Source organism: Heteronotia binoei, chromosome 16 (assembly GCF_032191835.1).
Source record: "Heteronotia binoei isolate CCM8104 ecotype False Entrance Well chromosome 16, APGP_CSIRO_Hbin_v1, whole genome shotgun sequence".
Classification (NCBI taxonomy): Eukaryota; Metazoa; Chordata; class Lepidosauria; order Squamata; family Gekkonidae; genus Heteronotia; species Heteronotia binoei.
This window is the reverse complement of record NC_083238.1, coordinates 629,221-653,846: the sequence shown is the minus strand read 5'-3', so window position 1 is coordinate 653,846 and position 24,626 is coordinate 629,221. Positions and strand designations below refer to the sequence as shown.

Genomic DNA, 24,626 nt, shown 5'->3' with positions numbered 1-24,626 from the left:
GGCAAACTGCCCAGAGAAACCTCGAGCCCCCCCCCCTTAACACGAAGCCGATGGCAGCGGGACTGAAAAAGATGCTGGGGAAGTCCTAGGAGCCCAGTCGGGGCAGCGCTGCAACCGCGATGGTGCTTGATGAGGAAACTATAATTGTAGATGACCTAAGCGAGGAATCGTGGGAGCCAGAGCCGGTGGGAAACAAGAGCGATCTGCACTGAAGGGTGCCGGGAGGCAGGTCGTGGATCTAACGGCACCATTACGGGTGAGAATAACTGGGGCCCTGTTCTTTGTTCCCTTGACTTTATTGAACCCAAAACTCAAGCGATTCATGCACACCTGAGCCCTAATTGACTCCGGGTGCACACGGGAAATTATCACCCCATGTCTGGTGGATGCCCTTGGACTGTCTCGAACCCCCCTACCCCACCTGATCCAATTCGAACAGATGGATGGGTCCATAATGCGGGGGGAGCCATGCATGGAAGAGACCCAGGGCCTGCCAGTAGGGATAGAAGAACACTGGGAGGTAGAAGTTTTTGTCATTGCCCCTTCCTCCTCCTTCAATGTGATGCTAGGGGTGGGCTGGCTAGCCAAACACCAGCCGGACATAAAGTGGGGAGCTCAAACCATAGACTTCACCGACAAACGGTGCGAGCACCACCACTGGCTAGGAAAATGGGGGTCGAACCCACCTCCAAAGAATGAAAAAATTGCATATCGGTAGAAGAAATCCGATCGATCCCAAGGGAGTACCGGGACTTATGCAAAGTATTTAGCGAGAAGGAAGCCAATGAACTGCCCCCCCACTGCAGTACCGACTGCGCCATCGAACTGATCCCAGGCCAACAACTACCAAAGGCCAAACTGTATTCCATGAGGTGGGTGGAAAAGGCGGAATTGCGAAAATTCATTGACATGAACTTAAAAAGAGGTTTCATTAGTCCGGCAACCGCACCCCACGCCACGCCCGTCCTGTTTCGGAAAAAAGAAGGACGGAAGCCTTAGGCTTTGCACTGACTCTCGTGGGATAAATGGGATTTCCATGTCCAACGGCTACCCCATCCTCCTAATCAGAGACTTAGTAAGCACAGTGTCGGAACGGTCCATCTTCACCAAGCTGGACCTAAGGGACGCCTACTTCCAAGTTAGAATCAAAGAGGGGGATGAGTGGAAGACGGCGTTCAACATGCCGATGGGCCAGTTCGAATACCTAGTAATGCCCTTCGGACTCCAGGGGCCCCCGGGAGTGTTCATGAACTTTATCAATGAAGTGCTAAGAGAGTACCTGTACAAGGGGGTGGTGGTGTACCTGGATGACATCATTATCTATTCGAAAGATCTAACCTCCCACGTACAGCTGGTGAGGAAGGTGCTCTCCACCCTGTAGGAGCACAAGTTATACGTAAAGTTGTCCAAGTGCGAATTCCACCAAACGGAACTTGACTACCTGGGATTCCGGGTCTCTAGGAAAGGGTTGGCAATGGAGCCAGCCAAAATACAAGCAGTGCTAGACTGGGAACCCCCGAGGACACGTAGACAGTTACAATCCTTCCTCGGATTCCTGAATTTTTACAGGGGGTTCATTCAGGGGTTTGCCCAGGTGATGCTGCCCCTAACAGACCTACTTAAGACTAAGGGCAAGGGGCCAGAAGCTAACGACCCGGGGCCAAACTACCCTGGTTGCCAAGATGCCAAGAGGCTTTCGATAAACTTAAGCGCTTGTTCACAAGTGAGCCGATCCTCGCTTACCCATACGAACTCAAGCCCTTTGTGGTCCAATGCGACGCCTCCGACATGGCTGTAGGAGCCATATTAATGCAGAAGGATGAGGAGGGGAAGTTGAGACCCTGTGCTTATATCTCTAAAAAATTTTCGCAAGAGCAGCATAACTGGTCAGTCTGGGACAAAGAGGCGTTTGCAGTAACTTTCGCTCCCAAAACCTGGCGGTCTTGGTTAAAAGGAGCGAGAGTCCTGTTCGAGATCTGGACCGACCATAAAAACCTAGAAACGCTCATAGGCCACCGAAAGCTAACCACAAAACAAATTCGGTGGGCCGGGTTCTTTGCCAAATACGACTTCACCCTTAAACACATCCCAGGGTCGAAGAACTTTTTAGCCAACGCCCTCTTCCGATTGCCCCAGCATGAGAGCCAGAGGGAGGAGATAATAGACTCCATTATTTCCCCCTCAGCAGTGGCAGGAGCAGTGACAACACGATCAGGGAAAAGAACGAATGCTCCAGAGCCGTGGGAGGCAGTAGGCTGATCGCAGAAACCGAGGGAGAAGGAGCAGAGAGTCCGGAAGGGATTGTGAAAGGAGAAGGGGGGGTTTGGTACTACGAGGGGAGGCTGTACGTTCCCAAAACCCTCCACCAGGAAGTTTTACAGCACTGCCATTGCAACAAGCTGGCGGGCCACTTTGGCTATGTAAAAACGTTGCATCTGATCAATAGACAGTTTTGGTGGCCCCACATGAAAAAGGACATCTTGGAGTTTGTGGCCACCTGCCCTATTTGCATCATGGCGAAAAAACAGTTGGGGGGGGGGAGCCGGAGCTTTTCCAGCCCACCCCCACAGCGGATCGGCTCTGGTCAGTGGTGTCGATGGACTTTATTGTAGAATTACCGGTGCCCCAGGGAAAAACAGTGATTTTAGTGGTAGTGGACACCTTTTCAAAGCAAGCCCACTTCATTCCATGCAAGCAACTCCCTACAGCCAAGAAGTTGGCGTATTTATTTTTCCAGCATATTGTTAAATTACACTCATTCCCTGACAAGGTCATTAGTGACCACGGACCACAGTTCGTTGCCAACTTCTGGCGGGAGTTTGCAGCCTGACAGGCAAAGAGCAGGGGCTGAGTTCTGCCTACCACCCACAGACGGACGGAAAGACGGAACGTGTGAACGCCCTTCTGGAGCAGTACCTTAGGTGCTATGTAAATTACCAACAATCGAACTGGGTGGAACTACTTCCCTTTGCCGAGTATGGATACAATAACAGCTTGCATAGTTCGTGAATGGTTATGAGGGGAAACCTTTTCCTATGCTTCCCAGCACCAAAAAAGCCTCTCCTCCCATCTCTTGCCAGCAATGGTGGGAAACACTAAAAAAGGGATGGGTTGTTATTCAGGAGAACTTAGAAAAGGCCAAAATAGACTATAAAGCCCATTTTGATAAAAAGCACTCACCCAAATGGGATTTCGAAGTGGGAGAGACAGTTTTTCTATCCACCAAGAACTTACCACTGCCACAGACTTGCAGGAAGCTGGCCTACAAATATCTGGGGCCGTTCAAAATAAAACGAGTAATAAACAAAGTGACAGTGGAACTGGAACTGCCTAAACTGTTTAGTAAAATTCACCCTGTTTTCCATTGCAGCCTTCTTCGAAAAGATCCTGGAATTACGTCTTGGCACCCGCGCCCTCCAGAGCCCAAACCTATTCAAGTGAAGGGTCAGAGTCATCATGAGGTGCAGGAGGTGCTGGATGCCAAATTGAAGAGGGGGGTTCTGTACTATTTAGTGCAGTGGAAATACTTCCCACCTAGCTGTGACGAATGGGTGAAATCATCAGATCTACGAGCCCCCCTTCTGCTCAAAAGATTTTACTTACTGCACCCAGAAAAACCCCGAGCAGGAGCTTGGGGGGGGGGGGGGCAGTATGTCAGGCAATCTAACTCTTCCTCAAATAAAATGCTTAGCTTAAGCGCTGCCATATTGAACCACTGTTACTAACCATGAGAAAGACCTTGCATATCAAAGTAGAATGTTGTAGATTGTTGGCAGTGCTTGATGTGAACCTCTCTCTCCCTAATACTAACAAAAGCAAGAATTCCCCTTTGAAGATAAAGTGCCTCCAGGGACGAGCCTCTTGGCCATCTCCGAAAGACAAACCGTAGGAATAAGATAAAAGAGAGGGACCATGTGAACCTTCACACCTCAGCTCAGCAATGCTTAGAATTGTGGCTTTTGTTTAGAAATCTTTGATGTAGCCTTTCAATGTCTGGTTGAAACCTTATTGCCTGACAAGAATAAGTACACAATATTTCTTCTCTTCTTGGCTTGGCTTCACGAACGAAGATTTAAGAAGGGTGCAATAGTCCACGTCTGCTGCAGGCTCGCTGGTGGCTGACAAGACCAATGTGGGACAGGCAGGTCCGGCCACAGTGGCTGCAGTGAAAAGTCTGATTTAGGATTGGTGCTGTAGCAGTGCGATTCTTCCTCAATCTCCTTTTGTCCTCAAGACCAGCTATGCGTGCGTTCTCAAAAGAAGAGACAGCCTGGTGGATGGTGTGCCTCCATGCTTTGCGATCTGAGGCTAGGTCAGACCACTGGTGATGGTTGATGCGACAGGTGCCAAGGGATTTCTTCAAGGAGTCCTTGTACCTCTTCTTTGGTGCCCCTCTATTTCGATGGCCGGTGGAGAGTTCGCCATACAGGGCAATCTTGGGAAGGCGGTGGTTTTCCATCCTAGAAATATGCCCTGCCCAGCGCAGCTGCGTCTTCAACAGCAGTGCCTCGATGCTGGTAACCTCCGCCCGCTTGAGAACTTCAGTGTTGGTCACAAAGTCACTCCAGTGGATGTTGAGGATGGTGCGAAGGCAGCGCTGATGAAAGCGCTCAAGGAGTCGCAGGTGATGACGGTATAAAACCCACGATTCGGAGCCGTAGATGAGGGTTGTCATCACAACCGCTTTGTAAACATTGATCTTTGTGCCTTTTTTCAGATGCTTGTTGCTCCACACTCTTTTGTGCAGTCGGCCAAAGGCACGGTTTGCCTTTGCCAGCCTGTTGTCGATCTCCTTGTCGATCTTAGCATCTGAGGAGATGATGCACCCCAGGTAGCTGAACTGCTGGACTGTCTTCAGAACTGATTCACCTACAGTGAATCTTCCTGGGGTGCAGGCTGGTGGAGAACTTCTGTCTTCTTCAGACTAACTTCTAGGCCGAATACCTTGGCAGCCTCTGCAAAGCAGGACGTCATATGCTGCAGAGCTGATACCGAGTGGGAGACGAGTGCAGCATCATCAGCAAACAGTAGCTCTCGGATGAGTTTTTCCATCGTCTTGGAGTGGGCCTTTAGTCGCCTCAGGTTGAACAGGCTGCCATCGGTGCGATAGCGGATGTAGACACCATCGTCATCATCTAGATCTACTGCGGCTCTTTGAAGCATCATGCTAAAGAAGATCGTAAAGAGAGTTGGCGCGAGAACGCAGCCTTGCTTTACACCTGTGCCTATTGGGAAGGTCTCCGAGAGGTCGTTGCAGTGTCTGACTTGGCCTCGTTGGTCTTCGTGTAGCTGGATGATCATGCTGAGGAACCTTGGGGGACATCCTAAACGTTCCAAGGTTTGCCACAGGCCTTTCCTGCTAACGGTATCGAAAGCTTTGGTAAGGTCGACAAAAGTCACATACAGAGCCTTGTTTTGTTCCCTGCATTTCTCTTGGAGCTGCCTGAGAACAAATACCATGCTGGTGGTGCTCCTGTTAGCTCTGAAGCCGCACTGGCTCTCTGGGAGGAGTACTTCTGCAATGGCGGGCACCAGTCTGTTCAGGAGTATTCTGGCAAGGATTTTGCCTGCGATGGAGAGCAGGGTTATCCCCCGGTAGTTGGAGCAGTCTGACTTTTCCCCTTTGTTCTTGTATAGGGTGATGATGATTGCATCGCGAAAGTCCTGTGGTAATTTGCCTTGTTCCCAGCAGGTGACAAGTACACAATATATGGTCAGTTTTACTAACAAAAATACTGAGTACATTTCTTAGTCAATGTACATAGATGTAAGAACTAGGATTAAGGCCTGTTGTGAAGAAAAATACAACAGGCTCTAGAAGGAGACTCTGGGCAAGTGCCCCCCCCCCCCCACTTTGCTGTCTTCTCACCCACCCAAGTGAAGGCATTCACTCTCCACCCACCTAAGGGGCGCTGATCCCTGCCATCCGGAGAGCAGTTGTAATTCTGAGTGATCTCCAGCCCTCATCTGGATATTGGAAACAGTGGTTCCCCAGGAGGAAATGTATGTATTTCTGTCGGTTTTTTAATTTTTCTGCAGTACCACCACATATGGTAAAAAGTACCATCTATCTGTTTACACCTCCAACATAGTCCTTTGTAGTTTTTGTCCTTTTTCTGAATGTCTTTAGTTATAATGTATAATTAAAATAACTTTTTGTACCAATTTTCTCAGGAATATATTTTAGTAACAGAATGCATGTAGAATTCGGCGTGAAATTTTAGGTATAGATTCTAAATTTTAGAGCTATATAATAGATCCAGATTTTAAGATCTTATGTATGGATTTTAAATGTTAAATTTTAGAGATATTCCTGTTATATCAATTTTAAATGTTAAATCTCAGATATATTCCTGTTATATTTATATCAATTTTTATTCTTAAATGTTTTATTGAATAGTTTTTGCTTTTTATTTGTACTGGTCATTAACGGAATAAACTGACAATCAATTGACTTCACTAGTAACAGAATGCATGCACACTAAAATTTTTGTTACAACTGCTCCTCAGTTTGCTCATCAGTATGCAAATGAAATGTGATCACTAAATTATGTAGTTATTTTATGGAAGTGCTTCCATTAAACCACAGAGAAAGAAAGAGAGAGAGAGAGTGAGTCCTAAATGAACCAACCAAAGATTTTGGTCTTATGCTGACATGAAAAAAAAAACTGGTTCAGATTGGGTAGCTAGAACTTTTCTGAGGGGATAAAATTAGCACCCCAACATTAAATTATATTTCAAATGGCAGCAAAAGATTCCACAAGCAAAACAGTATTCTTTCTTAACAAAAAATTTTCTTGACAGCTACAATACACTTACCATTTACTGAAGTCACTTTTGTTGATCATTGAATACAGAACTCTTATTACACTTGATGCCAATTATTTCCACTTAATTTTAAAATCCTCTACATACGATGTCTCACATCAAAGAAACTCATGAGCTTCCCACCACCACCAATAGTAAGATGATAATATAACCTTAGGATGGAGTTGAGATTTTAGGGTTGATTAAAATTTCAGAAGTTTCCTGTGCTGACTTGGATAGCTCAGGCAAGTCCGATCTCACCAGGTCTCAAAAGCTAAGCAGAGTTTATTCTGGCAAGTACTTGGAGACCTCATTGAAATACTAGCAGTTGGGAGGGCAGGGGCAGGCTTTATTCAGCCACATATCTTTTTTTCTTATTCTTTTTAAAAATTAAACTTTAATTAAAAAAACAATGATATACAACAAGTGTAGTCAAATATTCACAAAATCTTAACCCTTTAAATCCCCCTCCTCCCAGACAAAAACCTGTAATAACACATCTATACCATTATCCTAGGATCAGATTCAGACAGGCAAAGTTCAAGAAGTAGATACAATATGATCAAAATTAAAAGCTGCAAAATAAACTTCCTACATAGAGAATACAGCCACATATCTGAATATCCTCCAGGTCCCAAGTAGGGGTCAGTCACCAGAGGCTTCCATGACCTCCCGGTGCAGACACACACACAGTTAACAAAAAAATTCAATCCCCCCCAAAACTTAGGATCACCCTGCTAATCTCTCACCTGAACCCACCTAAACTCTAGCTCCTCTAAACCAACAAGGAATTAGGAAAACAAAATGCTTTTTCTCATACAGATAAATTTGTTCACATGCCTCTTTGGTGCAATGAATGATAGCTATTCATGACAGGGGAATCACTACTGTATTGGCTTGGATTATACTTTATAATCAGATGGTAGATCTTCAGGGAAGAACATTAAGACTCAGTGTGGTGTAGCGGTTAGAGTGCTAGACTAGGATCTGAGATTGCTAAATTTGAATCCCCATTCTGCCATGTAAGTTTGCTGTGTAACCTTGGGACAGATATTCTCACTCAGACTAACCTCTCTTGTATGGTCGCCGTTGCAAAGATAAAGTAAAAGACAGCGAGGACTCCGATGCAGCTGCCGAGCCCGAGCGCTTGCAGGGGCGATCGGCGTCGGAGGGACCCTTTTTGGCGTCGACCGATTTCGGTGTCAACAGTTCAGCCGAAGGTTGCCCTTGATCGGTGGAGAGCGCACGTGGTGAAAGTGCTTTCTCCATAAGCGCTGCTGCCAGCCGCGCAGCCCTGTTCTTTTTCGTCTGCCTTGAGAACTTGGCGCAATGGACGCAAGAGTCCGGCTTGTGCTGCTCTCCCAGACACAGCAAGCACAAAGAGTGGCCATCCGGTGGCGCAATTTTGCTTCCGCACCTCGAGCAGCGACGGAAGAAACCCCACTGCTTTTCCATGCGAGGGTTAGGAAAAATGGGTGGAAGGCCCGGAAGAACGGGGGGAGACGCCCCGAAGGGCGGGAAACTCACCCCACGCTCCGGATGAACAGTACTATGCTAACTAAACTAAACTACACTAACAACTAACACTAACTATTCTAACAATTTTAGACAAAGTCCAACAAAGTTCACCGACCGTGGCGAAAAGATCAACCGATCAGCGCGGTGGTCAGAAGAGAACTGGCGGGATGTCCGCTCCCGTCCTGGCGAGCATGCGCAGTGGGGGAGGTCTGCGCATGCGCGCTGGGACGGAGGCGCGGAAATCCGCAGCTTTGAAGTTTACCGATCAGGGTTGGCGCCAGCGCCTCTCCCATTGGTGTGATGCACAGAGACCACGAAGAAGATCTTGCTGGTTACTCAGAAGGTTGATATTCGGTTCACCCTTATGCCTTTTGAAAACCTTATGTCTATGGATTTGCAGCCTATAAAAGGGTTAATATCCAGGTTGTATCGATTGGTTTACTCAAAATGCATACCTCTAGTTTGTATCGATTGGTCTTATCAGGCAGCATGGGGGAAAGACCTGGGTGCAGCACTTATGTATGATCACAGTGGGGGGAAATTTGGTCTCTTTTACTTTTTAGAGTAAATCTCTGAATATCCAGGCACAAGCATATAAGACTATTTTTAGATGTTATCTAACCCTGGCTAAATTGTATCACATTTCCTGTGGTAATCACAATTCGCTATGTTGGAAAAGATGTGAACAATGAGGTGATTATTTCCACGTTTGGTGGTCTTGTCTGGTTACTTCTCGTTTTTGGGTGCAAGTTCTTGCTGAAATAACTCAGCTAACAGGCATACAAATTCCATGTTCCCCTATAATCTGTCTATTAAACCTCTGGGAGGAAAGCAGGCTTACCACTTTACAAAAGGATCTGGCTTTAATCTTATTGAGGGTGGCTAGGCATGCAATTGCGTCTAAGTGGAATCTGGCAGAACCCCCATCTGTTACAAGCTGGCTGAGTAAATGTTTGGAGTATTTTGTACTTGACAAAGTAGCAGACAAAATTTCCTGTAAGGAGCAGCTATCTTCAAGGTCAAAACTGTTAGCTAAGTGGTCTCCTTTCTTACCCTATTTTGCATCTGATACACGTAAACTGGGAGGTGTTACACGTTGTGTCTTTTCTGAATTTTTGGTTTTACACTGATTGGATGATGTAGGCTATAAGTTTCTTATTTTACATACAACAGTTACGTTTTGTTATAATATGTCTTGATTTGTATGTTTCCAATACAGGTATAGCTTATAGACCAAGGGCGTCAAACTAATTTGTTAGGAGGGCCAGATCTGACTTAAGTGGGACTTTGTGGGGCCAAGAAAAGCGTATCCTAAAATGTAATGCCAGATAGCAGAGATATAGACTTTATAGAGGACACAGGCCAACACAATTAAAAATATATATTTTTTAACTTAAAATACAAACATGCTTAAAACTTGCAATATTTTGTTTAAAATGGAAAGGTGGGGGAATAGTGGGATTCTGCAATGTAATTTTAAAAATAAAACATCAACAAAAAGCACAAAGATCACAGCAGAAACTAAAATATAAAATGCTCTCAGCCTGAGAAAACATGAAATGGCAGGGCATTGCAACTTTCTCCTCCCCCCCAGTCTACTCAGATTAGCAATGGCTCTCCAGTGTAATATCCCTCTTTGGCTATGGGTTCCCAAGTTAGAGTACTCACCAGTCACTAAGTTCTCATATCCATTGAGCAGAGACAAAGCTGGCTCAAAGCATCAATGCTTGATTTGCAAGGACCCACCTCCAGGAAGCTTCAGCTGGCCATAGGAATGCTGGGAAGTTAAACTGAGCTCCATTTCATTGAAATACATAGACAAAGTTGCAAGGAAAACATGAAGTGGATTTTCCATTCAGGTCTGCTGTGCCCAGAGGCCTGAATGAAAATCCACTCTCCATTTTCTTTGCTTCCTGCTTTAGCCTCTGACCAATTTCACACTAGGCTTGTTCTGGGTAGAGAGCCCTTTTGCTCCCAGCGCTTCTGTCCATTTTCGCACAAGCTGCCCCAGAGCTGTGAGTTGGCCTTCTGCTTTTCCACAGCAAGTGAGATCCTCTTACAAGCGGTTTCTGCTTGCCATGGAAAAGCAGCACGCCAACTCACAGCTCTGGGGCAGAAACTGAGAAAAGTGCTAGGGAAAAAGGGCTGTCCACCCGGAACAAGCCCAAGTGCGAAATCAGTTTCTGTAAAGAGAAGGAAGAAGGAGCTGGGAACACTGGCAGCCTTGGAGCTTCAAAGGGTGAGGACAGGAGGGGGGGAGGGAAGAAGAGAGCCCCTTGGGACTGACTGAAGCCTTGGGCAGGCCAGTTTGGCCCACAGAACAGACATTTGACACCCCTGATACAGACTTTGTATTTTTTTTTCTTTAGACATTTAATTTCGATATAGTTTTTTGCAGTTGTATTTGAGCAAATGCATAATACTTTATCACTGATAAACCTGAAAAGAAATTTAAAGAATTAAAAAAAAATCAAAGAATGCACTGGAATGTTTCTTGAATAACACTTTCTGCAACATCACGGAGACAAAGGAAGAGAAGTTGGAAAAAACACGTCTTTGCTCAATGGAAAATAACTGAAGGAGGGAAGTGGGACTCTTCCAGGAGCACATGATATTTTGGGTGGAAAAACACGCCTCCAGCCCCAGGAAGGGGCTCCTCCTTCCCGCTTTAGACAAGTAGGAAGGTTAAAAAATGGGAAGGAATCCTTTGGTGTTGGCCTGTGCAAGTGCAGTCCCAATGTGAGAATGCACAGAAGACAGAAGATAAACACAAGCTATGCCATTATGAAAATGCTAACTGTCTAGTCAATGCAATAGCTTCTTCATAAGTGCTCTTAAAATAAAACCAAATCGAAGACATTGTTCTATATGCAAATAAGCCTGAATATTGTAATAGATCAACTTGTAACTGAAATGAGAGAAATCATTGTGTATGTGTTATGATAGTCAAGTCTATTCACACCAGAATTGACATGGGGTGAGTTTTATGAGGATTACTCATATGCATCACATAACAAGAGGATTATAATAAGCCTCCCTTGACTGCTTTCATGACAAAAAATATTAATAGGCAAACACTTTTCCCCCCTGTCTCTTCTGCTGGGATCAGTTCATATAGAACCTGCTGCTCATGAAGCAATTTTGGGTATGCTGTATATGGTAAAAGCATTGATTTAAAGCAGCTCTGGTAATTCCAGCAATCTGAATTTCCTCATGGAGCTATACAAGAACGACTATGGCTTCATCTCAGCAATCTTTTTAATGTAGCAGTCCTTATCCAAAGAATCTTACTTAAGGAAGAAGAAGAGATTGGATGTTTACCCCAATCTTCACTGGGAGTCTCAGAGCAGTTTAAAATTTCCTTTCCCTTCCCCTCCTCACAACAGACACCCGGTGAGATAGCTGGGCTGAGAGAGCTGCTCTTGAAAAAAAAATGTTTTGAGAGAACTTGTGACTGACCCAAGGTCACACCAGCAGCTGCATGCGGAACAGTGGAGAATCAAACCCAGTTCTCCCAGACTAGTATCCACACTCTTAACCACTACATTGAACTGGCACTTTTAAGTATACTACCCTTATGGTCTTCAGAAAGGAATGTTCCTTAATGATCCTTCTTGGATACTGAAGGGGCTGCATAGAAAAAATAGATGAGGAAACAGCCCTGAATGTAATCATTACATTATGAATTTGTATTGCCTTTTCTTAAAAAACAAAAACAGCAACATCTTTAGCAGTTGTTTAGAAAGGCTTATAGGGGTTGACAAGTCACTTAACTGGAAATCCACAGATAAAATAAACTCACTTCTAATCTGACATCAGAAATCACAAGGGCAGGGAGTGGCAGTGACCTAAGGGTCAGCAAGAATATTTTGGAACCCTTGGTGGACTGGGTTGGACCATCCCAGGAGGGAGTGCCTGATGGACTCTAGATCATTTTGGTTTCCTACAATCGACCTAAGGGTTGAGGTATTAGCTCGCTTTGAAGCTTTTGTTATTTTTAATTACATTGTGTTGGGGGATTACCTGCACAGTTAAAACAAAACTTTGCTTAAACCTTTTGTTGTGTTAGTGGCTTGCAAGGTACCAGTGCCTATTAGGCTTCCCAAATCCCCCACCCTGGCGGGGGACCCTCGCTTTTGCAGCCTCCTCTCCCGCTCTCCAAAAATCTGGAAGTGGGGGGAGGGACGGCGCTTCCCCCTCACAGGGCCGCCGCAGCAACACCAGCACCGCCGCCGCTACCGCCGCCAGCCCGTGCCCGGGCACAGACACACGCAGCAGCAGCCGCCGCCGCCAGTGCCGCCGCCGCTGCCCCAGGCACAGACACAGGCAGCAGCCGCCACCACCGCCACCAGTGCCGCCGCCGCCGGCCCGGGCACAGACACAGGCAGCAGCCGCTGCCGCCGCCAGTGCCACCGCCGCCAGTGCCGCCACGACCGCTGGCCCGGGCCGGGGCACAGACACAGACACAGGCAGCAGCCACCGCCATTGCTGCCGCCGCTGCGGCCCAAGCTACAGGCTCCGAGGAGAGCGGCAGAGGGTCTCCTCTGGGCAAGTTGTGATGGAAGCCAGGAATGAGACCTGCTGGCCAGCCTGGCCCCACCCCCTGTTGTTGCTTCTCCCCCACTCAAGGAGTTGCTACTTGTCTTTCCTTTTGGTCAAGGGAGGACAATTACCGTAAGTTGGCATTGATGAGTGTTTTGCCTACACTCTTCTGGAAGTGGCACCCTGGGGGTACAAAAAAAGACACTATTTATCTTGCCTCAGGTTGTAGCTTGGAAAAGGCATCAGAGCATCAGATGTTCTTGATAGCAAAACGTAAGCAAATACCTGCCACTCCAGTTAAACCCCTGCAGGGCTGCAGTCTGGACAGATTCTCTCCCCCCCCCACCCCGCCAGGTGAAAATGCAGCGCAGAAATATGCTAAACAAATCAACTGCAGATTCCCTTTGGTCTGTGTCTTGAAAAATGGCGGCTAATGATGTTTTCAGGATTTTGGTGGGTTTCTTCATCCCCTTCCCATCTTCAAATGCTTCTTTATTCCGTAATTACATAGTTTATGGCACTGGTGTTATCTTCTGGGACTTTGGTATTGCTGTTTTAATCTGCTGTTTGCGCCAGCTGGTTTTATGGCTGTGTTCTCTTTTGATCCTTCTGGTTTTGTTTTTTTTAAATACAGGTTTTATGTCTTACTAGAAGTTGTTGTTGCTAGTTGCTATTTTGAGGCCTTGGAGAGCATGTGCCCCCCCCCCCCCAGTTTTTGGAAATATCCCAGTGGGGTCTTAAGTGCCATGAGCAGCCCCAAGGCTTGCTTCTTTACTGGCTCCTTGGTATGGTTCCTGTGGGAACCTTCTTTTTCCACCAGCACAACCATTCTCCCCACAGCTGAAGGGAACAGCAGAGAAGCCAGTAGACCTTATTTCTTGTTTTCCTTATGATCAAAATGACTCAGGTCAATTTGGGTGAAATCTCCAAGTTCCTTCTTATCTCTGCCAAAGTGATTTGAGTCATTCTGGTTTTGAGGGAAACAGACTTGTAAAAGCCTTCTTTGGTCAAAACAGAACAGAGCTGGGATCCTTTGGTCTGTACCAGTGTTCTCTCTAAGTTGAGTTAGTGTGAGCTAGCTCACAGTTTTTTAACCTCCAGCTCACACATTTTTGTCTTAGCTCAAGAAAAATGGCTCCAGAGAAAACTAATTTATGCAGTAATTCACAACTTTAATGCCAGTAGCTCACAAAGTAGAATTTTTGCTCACAAGACCCCACAGTATTGGTCTATACCCTCAGTTTGAGCGAAGTTGCCCTCAGCTTTGCTGGGCAGCCAAAGCTTCCATTTCCAAGTAGGTGAGTTTCCATTGTAGCATGTTTCCAAGTCAACGTGGCTCTGTATACCGGTGTGTGTGTGTGTGTGTGTGTGTGTGTGTGTGTGTGAAGGTTTGCAAGGCATGTTGGTAGGGATTGGTGGCTTGGCCCCAAGTGCCCTTGTATATCTGCTGGACACCTCTAATTCCCTCTTCTTCTTTCCCATGTCTTCTCCTTTTATTGCTGTCATTTGTCTTTCCCGAGCAGAATGTCTACTTTCAGAGAAACTGACTTGAGACTCCCACTGCATTACTGTGAGGAAAACACAAGTTAATTGAATCCCAGAATTTCTTACAGTGCAGCAAGGCAAGAGAGTAGGCTTCCCAATCCCCAGGTCCCAGAGGGGGATCCCCCGGTTTTACAGGCTTCCCCCCTCCCCCAGCCAGCTGGCCAGCGGGGAAAGCCCCGCCCCCAGAGCCATCATGCACCTCTATGAACAATTCCCATAGGGAATGATGGGGAATTGATCCACGGGTATCGGGGGCTCCGGGGGGGCTGTTTTTTGAGATAGAGGCACCAAATTTTCAGTATAGCATCTAGTGCCTCTCCCCAAAATACCTCCCAAGTTTCAAAAAGATTGGACCAGGGGGTCCAATTCTATGAGCCCCAAAAGAAGGTGCCCCCATCCTTCATTATTTCCTATGGAAGGAAGGCATTTAAAAATTTGTGCAGTCCCTTTAAATGTGATGGCCAGAACTCCCTTGAAGTTCAATTATGCTTGTCACACCCTTGCTCTCGGCTCTGCCCCCAGTCTCCTGGCTCCACCCCCAAAGACTCCTGGCTCCACCCCCAAAGTCCCCAGATATTTCTTAAATTGGACTTGGCAACCCTAGTGCCTATCAGCCCTACATAAGAGAAGGTGAATGTGCTAACCATCTTGGGTTAGTTGGAGACTGCTGATCCCTTAGGGGAAACTAGGGTGGATTGGGCCCTATAAAACAAACCAGTCTGGTAGCAGCAACCCGGGGAAGGTGAGAGAGCTTGGCCTCCCTCCTGTTACTAGACATATGTGCCCTGGCAGTAAGCGGAGAGGTGGCAAGTGGGACCCCTGGGCACCACAAAGCAGAAAGAAGCCAGTGGTGGCATGTACATTCATCACAAGAAAATTCACTTTTCAAATATCAATTATGTGTTCAAATTACAATATGTAATATGTTTTCACAATCACTGGCCAAACAGTCAAAATTAATATAACAGTTTCCTAAAGAGCAGTTACCAGCTACTAACACAAATAGGTTATTGCAAGTCTTCAAATTTCTGTTCTGAACTCTGGGATCAATTCAAAAGAATTTGTATAAACACAGCAACTGACCTTCCAGAAGTTATCAACTTTGCCATAAACAAGTGACTGGTTCTGCCTTTTGATGACATTGAAGTGCTTTATGTCACTGGAGTTCAAATACTGTTCCACCACAAACCCAAGGAAACTGTTGTCTGGGGTGTGAGCTGTAAGCAACAACAAAATCTGAAATGATATAACTGAATTATCTTAACTCTAAAATAAAGCAAAATATTGTTTTACAGCCATTTAAGTGCATATAGTCTCTGGGTTTGATAACATATTCAAATCACTTTACTGCCAGCATTGAGAGAGAATTTATTGTCACAATATGACAATCCATTTGCAATAAATCATAAAATGTATAAAAACAATATAAAGCATACAGATTTAAAAAATTATACATCCCTAAAATCTAACACTTTCAATAGATCAATTGGTTATATGTTTTAGCTACCAGAATTGATCTGATCTTTTTTGCTGCCAGAGCAAAAAGTGCCATTTTATTAGATATAAAGGTCAGTGTCTGATACCTGAAAGTTAACTTGCTGGAATCAGACATGGAATAAGCACTAAATACAATGTTGGCACGAATTTTTTCCTAGGCTCCAGATACAGAGGACAATTTAAAAACATAATGGGGAAGGGTCCTCTACCAAACATCTGCAGATGCATATACGCTGATCCAGAGCCACTGTCACTAATTTACTGCCAGGGCACATATGTCTAATAACAGGGGGGAGGCCAAGCATTTCACTGGACATAGTCTGAAAGCATAGTGTTTTAACAATTTATTAATAACATATGGTTACAATATTTAATTATCTGTTTTCTATACTAACCCATATGATATTTCAACCCCCCCTCCCTCCAGTATTTGACTTCCCCGAAGTTATAAATTTAAATTCAATTATAAAGGTACCACTAACCAATCAAAGTTCAATATTTTTTTTCTCTCATTAATACTAAAAAATTGTCCAATGTCTTTTTATATTCCACTCTTTCTCCATATATCCTTTAAATTTCTTCCACTCCTTTTTGAATATATCTAAATCATAGTCTCTTAAAATTTTAGTTAATTTGTCCATCTCACTCCACGATAAAACTTTCACAATCCAGTCCCATTTCGCTGGTATTTTTCCCTGTTTCCACAGCTGCGCATATAATGTCCTAGCAGCTGAGAGCAAGTACCAAATTAAAGCCCTGTCTTCCTTTGGAAATTTTTCTAATTGTAATCCAAGCAAAAAAGTCTCTGCAGTTTTCTTTCTTTCTTTCTTTATTTGTAATTTATATCCCACCCTTCCCACCAAGTGGCTCAGGGCGGCTTACAGCATATAAAATCTAACATGAGACATAAAAGTTTAAACATTTCATACAATTTACATAATTAAAATTAAACAATTTAAACAATTTACATAATAAAAATATTAAAACATTCTACAGTCTTATAAAACTACACTCAAATTCAAATTTCAGTGCCGGTTAGTTGTAAGCCTGCCAGAAGAGGGTTGTCTTACAGGCCCTGCGGAATTGAGCAAGATCCCGCAGGGCCTTTACCTCTTCCGGCAGCTGGTTCCACCAGAAAGGGGCCATTACGGAGAAGGCCCTATCCCTCGTAGATTTCAAACCTTTGGCCCGGGGACAACAAGGAGGTTTTGAGTTCCCGATCTCAGTACTCTCTGGGGAACATGTGGGGAGAGACGGTCCCTCAGGTAGGCAGGTCCTAGGGCTTTAAAGGTAATGACCAGCACCTTGTACCGAACTCGATAAAGTATTGGCAGCCAGTGCAGAGCCCGAAGTCCTGGCTGAATGTGCTCCCGTCTTGGCAGCCCCAATAACAACCGGGCGGCGGCGTTCTGCACCAACTGCAACTTCCGGGTTCAGCACAGGGGCAGCCCCATGTAGAGGGCATTGCAGTAGTCCAACCTCGAGGTGACCGTTGCATGGATCACTGTTGCTAGGTCATCACGCTCCAGGAAGGGAGCCAACTGCCTTGCCTGCCTAAGATGAAAAAATGCGGACTTGGCAGTGGCTGCTATCTGGGCCTCCATCGTTAAGGAAGGCTCCAGTAGTACACCCAACCTCTTGACCCTATGTGTCGCAGTCAGCGGCGCACTGTCAAAAGCTGACAGGGGGATTTCCCCTCCCGGACCCCGACGGCCCAAGCAAAGGACCTCTGTCTTCGCAGGATTTAGCCTTAGCCCGCTCCGCCTGAGCCACCCAGCCACGGCCTGTAATGCCCGGTCCAAATTTTCTGGGTCGCAGACTGGCCGGTCATCCATAAGCAGATAGAGCTGGGTGTCATCAGCATACTGATGACAACCCAGCCCATACCTTCGGACAATCTGGGCGAGGGGACGCATATAGATGTTAAATAACATTGGAGACAGAACCGCTCCCTGAGGCACCCCGCAGTCAAGCGTGTGCCTCCGGGACAGCTCATCCCCAATAGCGACCCTCTGTCCCCGACCTTCGAGGAAAGAGGAAAGCCATTGCAAGGCCAACCCCTGAATCCCCGTGTCGACGAGGCGGCGAGCCAGTAGCCGATGGTCGACCATATCGAACGCTGCCGATAGGTCCAACAACGTCAGCACCGCCGAGCCGCCCCGATCCAGATGCCGTTGCAGGTCATCTACCAGGGCAACCAACACCGTCTCCGTCCCATGGCCCGGGCGAAAGCCGGACTGAAGGGGATCGAGGACGGAAGCATCAAAGTCTTAAAGTCATAACCCAAAATTTTGGAGATTTCTTGTTGTATCATCTTCCAAAATTCTTTCGCTTTTTCACAAGTCCACCACATATGAAAAAAGGAACCTTCGTGTTTTCTACATTTCCAACATCTATCCGACATCTTCTTACTCATCCTAGCCAGCTTTTTCGGAGTCATATACCACCTATACATCATCTTAAAACAGTTCTCTTTAATACTCTGACAAGTTGAGATCTTCGAGTTCTTCCAAAGGTGCTCCCATGTATCCATTTGTATTTCTCGATTCACATTAATTACCCATTTGACCATTTGAGACTTTACTACTTCTTCTTCTGTAGACCATTTCAATAATAATTTATATACTTTCGATATTAATTTTTCATTATCTCCAAGCAGGACCCTTTCCAGTTCTGTTTGCTCACGTCTAATTCCATCCAATTTAATATCGTTTTCCATCAAGCTTTTGATTTGTTGCATTTGAAACCAGTCGTACGTATTGTTTAACTCTTCTGCAGATTTTAATTCAATTTTGCCTCCTTGAATCTTGAGCAGTTGATTATATGACATCGCTCTTTCTTCATCAGATTCAGCTGTTATTTTTATTACTTCTGCTGGCACTATCCAGAGCGGTTTTCTCTCGTCACCATATTTCTTATATTTTATCCAAGTGTTTAATAAACTATTTTTGATATAATGGTGAGAGAAGAAACCGTCCATCTTATTCTTCCCATAACACAAATATGCGTGCCAGCCGAATTTATTCCCATGAGCTTCTAACCATAGAGGTTTTTTATCTAACAGCATTATCCAATCTTTGATCCATGTCAAACAAACCGCATCAAGATACAATCTTAAATCCGGGAGCTGAAAACCACCTCTCTCTTTGGCATCTATTAAAATCTTCATCTTAATCCTTGGTTTCTTTCCGGCCCATACAAAATCAGAAATCTTCCTTTGCCATTTATTAAATTGTTTGGTATCCTTCACAATCGGGATAGTTTGGAACAAATACATTATTCTTGGCAAAATATTCATCTTAATTGCAGCTATCCTGCCCAATAAGGATAAGTTAAGTCTATTCCATTTCATCAAATCTTTGTCCATCTTACACCATAATTTTCCATAATTATTTTTGAACAAGTCAATATTCTTCATGGTTATCTCTAATCCAAGATATTTAACTTTAGTGGTGACTTCACAACCCGTCACAATTTGCAATTCTTTAATTCTGTTTGGTTGCATATTTTTGCATAAAAATTTCGATTTCTCTTTATATATAGTCCTCTCCATATTCTTTTATCTTAGCTAACAACAATGGTGACACTTGGATCGGATTCTCTATTATGAACACAATATCATCTGCGAAGGCTTTATATTTATAAGAGAATCCTCTAATTTTTAATCCTTCTATTTCTTTATCATTTTGTATTTGTTGTAATAAAATTTCAAGAGTCATTATAACAACAATGGTGATAATGGACATCCTTGTCTTGTACCTTTGCTTACCTTCAATTCTTTTGTAAAATCTGCATTTATACACAATTTTGCTTGTTGTTCCGTATATATTGCTTTCGTCGTTTTTATAAAATGTTCCCCTAAATTTATTTTTTCCATTACTGCAAACATAAAGTCCCAACTCAAATTATCAAAGGCTTTTTCTGCGTCTTCAAAAAATAAGACCGCTTCCTTTTCTGGATGCTTCTCATAGTATTCCACAACATTAATAACAGCTCTTACATTGTCTCTTATTTGTCTTTTAGGAAGAAATCCGGCTTGGTCTTTTTTTATAAAGTTAATCAAATATTGCTTCAATCGTTCTGCCAAAATTCTTTTATAGATCTTATAGTCATTGTTCAGCAGTGAAATTGGTCTGTAGTTCTTTACATTTGTGGCATCTTTGTCTTCTTTAGGGATCAAAGAAATTACAGCTTCCCTCCAAGTATTTGGAATTTTTCCTTTTTCTCTTATCGTATTTAACAATTTCATCAGTTTGGGTATTATCTCATCTTTAAGGGTTTTGTTATATTTAGATGTAAATCCATCTGGCCCAGGAGCCTTACCTTCTTTCATTGCTTTTATTGCCGCTTCAATTTCAATTTTCTCTATTGGGTCATTTAAAATCTTTTTCATGTACTCAGTCAAAGGTGCCACTTGAATATTCCATAGATACTCTTCCATTTTTCCTTTCCTAATTTTCACACCTTTAAATAAATTTGCATAATATTTAAAAAATTCTCTTTTGATGCCTTCTTGATCTACTATTGCTTTTCCATTTGCCATAATTTTATTAATAGTTTTATTTTCTTTCTTTTTCTTCATTTGCCAGGCCACATATTTTCCAGGTTTATTCGCACTTTCGAACGATTTCTGTTTCAGACTTTTTAAATTCCATTCTTTATTCAGCAAATGTTTGACTTGAGATTGTAATATTGTAATTTCTTTTATTAACTTCTTTTTTCCTGGCCTTTTTTTCAGATCCCTTTCTTTTTTATTTATTTCATTTTGTAATGTTACCAACCATTCTTCTTTGGCCCTCTTATCTTTATTGTTCGATGTGATTAATAGTCCTCTCATTACTGCTTTGTAAGTGTCCCATAGTGTTTGAAATTCCATATCCTCAGTTTCATTTATCTGGAAGAAAGCTGCGGTCTCCTTTTCTAAAAATGTCACAATGTCTTTATCTTGTAGCAAGTCTTCATTAATTCTCCATCTTCTTGTTTTCTTTTGCAATTTTGTAGACCAGCATATTGGATTATGGTCTGCACAAACCTTTGGTAGAATCTCTATTTTTTTTTTTTTTTTTGTTATGAGGCCCAAACTCTTGGAACCCCATAACATATCTATTCTAGAGAAAGAGTTATGTCTCGCTGAAAAGAAGGTATAGTCTCTTACTTCAGGGTTGAATTTTCTCCAGATATCTTCCAGATTTTCTTGTGTCAGCTTGTATGCACTGAAGCTTTGTGTTATGACTTGACCTGTTTATTTACTGTGAACTAACATTAGGCCATTTGCTACACTAACCCTAGAATTGTAGAAGGCTCGTCGGGAGGGGGGGAGGCCAGTACTCCAACAGGCCTTTGAAATGTAAAACATCTAGCCGTTCCCAGGCGCCTGGAAGAGACAAGCAAGGCCATCGAGGTGGAGGAGCGGCAGCTATGTAGGTGGGAGATAACAGATAACTGCCCCGGCTCTTCTCAGCCAAGAAGTCCCAGGTTTATGGTGGGAAATGATTTAAACCCCCTAGCCTTTGATGTGTATCCTTATATACTCATGCTTGCACCCTTTTCGTTATTAGTATCAACAACCCTGCGTTGTGGTATGCATTGCTGTAATCAATAAACAGAAACTTTGTTTTCAACAAAGCTAGCCTGTTTTATATTGAAATCTTCAATGTCCCTACGCTGACATCCTGTTTGATCAATTCAAAGAAAGGATTTGGTAATTTTCCTTCTTTATCATTCTTCTTTTGGCTTGATCTATCAATATTATTTTGTATTGTCCCATTGAAATCGCCCATCATCAAAATCTGATCATACGTCTTCTCATCTAATTGCCGATTCATATCTTTGAAAAACCTATCTTTCGCTCCATTGGGCGCATATAATCCTAGTAACAACGGTTTTTTCGCCTCAGTTGTCACTTCTACTGCAATATATCTTTCTTCTTTATCTTTAAATATTAGTTTAGGTTCTAGTTGTTCTTTAATATAAAAGACTACCCCTCTTTTCTTTTGTTCCGCTAGTGAGAAAAATTCCAGCCCCAAATTTCTATTCCACAAAAATTTACAATCTTTTTGTTGTATATGAACTTACTGTAGACAAATTATGCTACATTTTTGTTTTTTAATCCAATGAAATGTTGTTCTTCTTTTTTGTGGTGAATTAAGTCCATTTATATTCCAAGATAGTAACTTGTACTCCATTATGATGCAGACTCTTTATTCTCTTCAAAAAAGCTATGCATCTCTTGTTCACTCTTTATTGTAATCCTTTTTCCATGTTGTTCAAAGCCAAGACCTTCCGGTAATATCCATCTATATCTTGTGCCCTCTGCACGCAACTTGTCTGTTAACTTCTTGTATTTCTTCCTGTCATTGATCACTTGTCTTGGTAACTCTTTCATTATTTTGACTTTGCTCCCTTCTATAGTCCAAGATTTTTGAAAACCTTTGTTTAAGATTTTACCTGCCATATCTTTAGTTTTATGACAATGTCTCTTGGCAGGCCTTTGTCCTTTGCATATGCTGAGTTGACTCTATAAGCACCATCCAACATACTTCTAAAGTTTTCAGGATCTTCTTCTAAGTATTCAGTAATAATATTCACCATATAGTCCATTAAATCCGCCACTCCCTTTCAGGTATTCCTCTCAAACAAACATGTGTTTCCATCAACTTGCAATCACGTATTGTAACCTTCTCTTGGAGTTTTAACAGAATAGAAGCATGTGTATCCACTTTTTCCTCTACCTCTTTAACTCTGACCTCATCTTTAAAACCCTCAATGTCTTTTCTAAGATCTCCAACTTCCTTTTAAAATTCTTTTTTCATTGCCATTTGCATTTTGTCGATTGCTTTTAACATTCTCGATTCCAGAGCATCAAATTAGGATTGCATTTTGTCAAATGAGTGGGCCCTTGCACGGGTTACCCTCCCTTCTGACATAAAAAAAGTCACCAAAACTTTAAAAGTTTTCCAATTAAAATTCAACACCAAGTCCAATAGCTTAGAACATGCTGTTTCAAACAAGACTAATTTTGTTTTTCTCCAAGCTTCCTAGGCTGAGATATTGATTTTTAACAAATTTGACAGTTTTTCTTCCTTTTAAAATGGCAATCGTTCTTCTCTATGGTTAAACACAGTTCCTAGAGAGGTCCTTCTTGATCTTGGTCTTAATTCCTTCCTAGTTCAGATGTCACAGCTTTTGTAATCCTTATAGACTTTGTTTGATTGGTCAGTCACTTTTACTTCCTGGTTCAAGTTGCTCCGTTCTCGTGTCTAGTATCGCAGCCTTTGAAACTTGTGGGAATGTATAGAAATAGCCTTCGTCACCAGCCACAGCCACAAATATTCAAAACATCTTTCTCTGTGTTCTTTTGAAGCTATTAAATTAGCAAAGTTCAGTTTTGGCAGGCTGTATCTTCTTTCAATTATGCCTTAGTTCAGTCTATTTATAAATTCCAGCAACTTTTAAAACTTGTAGGAGTGTAGGACATCAACAAAGAGAAATCTGCGTCACCCACCACAGACCGCAGAAAGTCAAAATATCTCCCTCTTTTCCCCAATTCTGCTAAAGCCTTTATATTTACAAAGTTTAAACTTGGCAGGCGTCCTCTTGTTCAAGAGTCTCGAAGTAGAAATAGAAATAGATCAAAGTACCTTAAACAGATATTCTTTGGCACTCCGGCTTTCGTTATCTTGCAATTATAAATCAGTCTTTAAGTGTCTGGATTCCGACAGGCTTAAGTCAAATTAATGACCTTTTTGTCCTCTTCAGACGAATATTAGACTTCCCTTTCTGGCCAGATCTCAAGGTTTAAAAAAAAGGCAGCTACCCACCTTTCTAAAACCGAAATCAACAGCTAAAGGTGCTTGACGTCATCTTGGATTAATCTTTTACTAAGATTGATAGGCATAGACCCCCCTCCCCCGAGGGGTCTTTCATACCCTGAACAGAGGGGAAAAATCCCCCTTACTAGAGGGCAGCAGCACTGTCTTCCAGCCAAACAGAAAGTCCATAGTCTGAAAGCATAGTGATGAGAGTGGCACGCCTGAGACAGTGGGCTGAAATTTCTGCTAAATAAGATGCTCTAAAATGATCTTTTTAATGATTTAATGCCATGGGGCAAACTTGGATTGACTGATTAAAGAGTAATCAATTTGGGCATCTTTTCTACATAACCATTCCCATAAATCAACAGTATTTTTGGAGGGCGGAATCATATATAATATCATTAAATGTCAAGCATAGGAATTTCAAATAATCAGGCACTTGTTTGAAACAAAGACTTGCTTTATTGATAATCCATTGTTGCTCAAGGTGCAGATCCTTGAGAGTGATACAGAGTGGCTCAGAGCATAATGTTTTAAGGAATACATCAAAGGACACAGGAACGATAGCATCAAGACATAACAAGCATGTGTGAATTGCTACAACTACTATCCTGCGGTTTGAAACTTCCCTTGTTCCCATACATTCTTGCTTGTTCTGATAAGCACTGAATGGGAACTGTTCGGGGGAGGCACCTCCTTTCTCTCTATCATCAAAGTTACTGCATTCCTACATTTGCTACCCAGACGTGGGAAAGAGGAAAGGGAGGTGAGAAAGTAAGAGGGGGTTTGAGCTTTGAAATGCAGCCATGAGAAAGAACAGTCATCGTGGTCCAAAGAAAAGGGAATCAGTTTCCAATAATTGTATTGATTTAATGAATAGAAATAACATGCTTGACATTAAAG

The 24,626-nt window shown here is 43.3% G+C and overlaps 1 protein-coding gene across 1 annotated transcript in view; it reads right to left on the bottom strand.

The window, feature by feature from the left end:
- MGAT5 (alpha-1,6-mannosylglycoprotein 6-beta-N-acetylglucosaminyltransferase) overlaps positions 1 to 24,626 on the bottom strand; it is a 480,616-nt gene that overhangs the window by 137,398 nt on the left and 318,592 nt on the right. Inside the window, exon 11 of the mRNA XM_060256988.1 lies at positions 15,496 to 15,629. Coding sequence (XP_060112971.1) covers positions 15,496 to 15,629 — 134 coding nt within the window. The remainder of the gene's footprint in view (positions 1 to 15,495; positions 15,630 to 24,626) is intronic.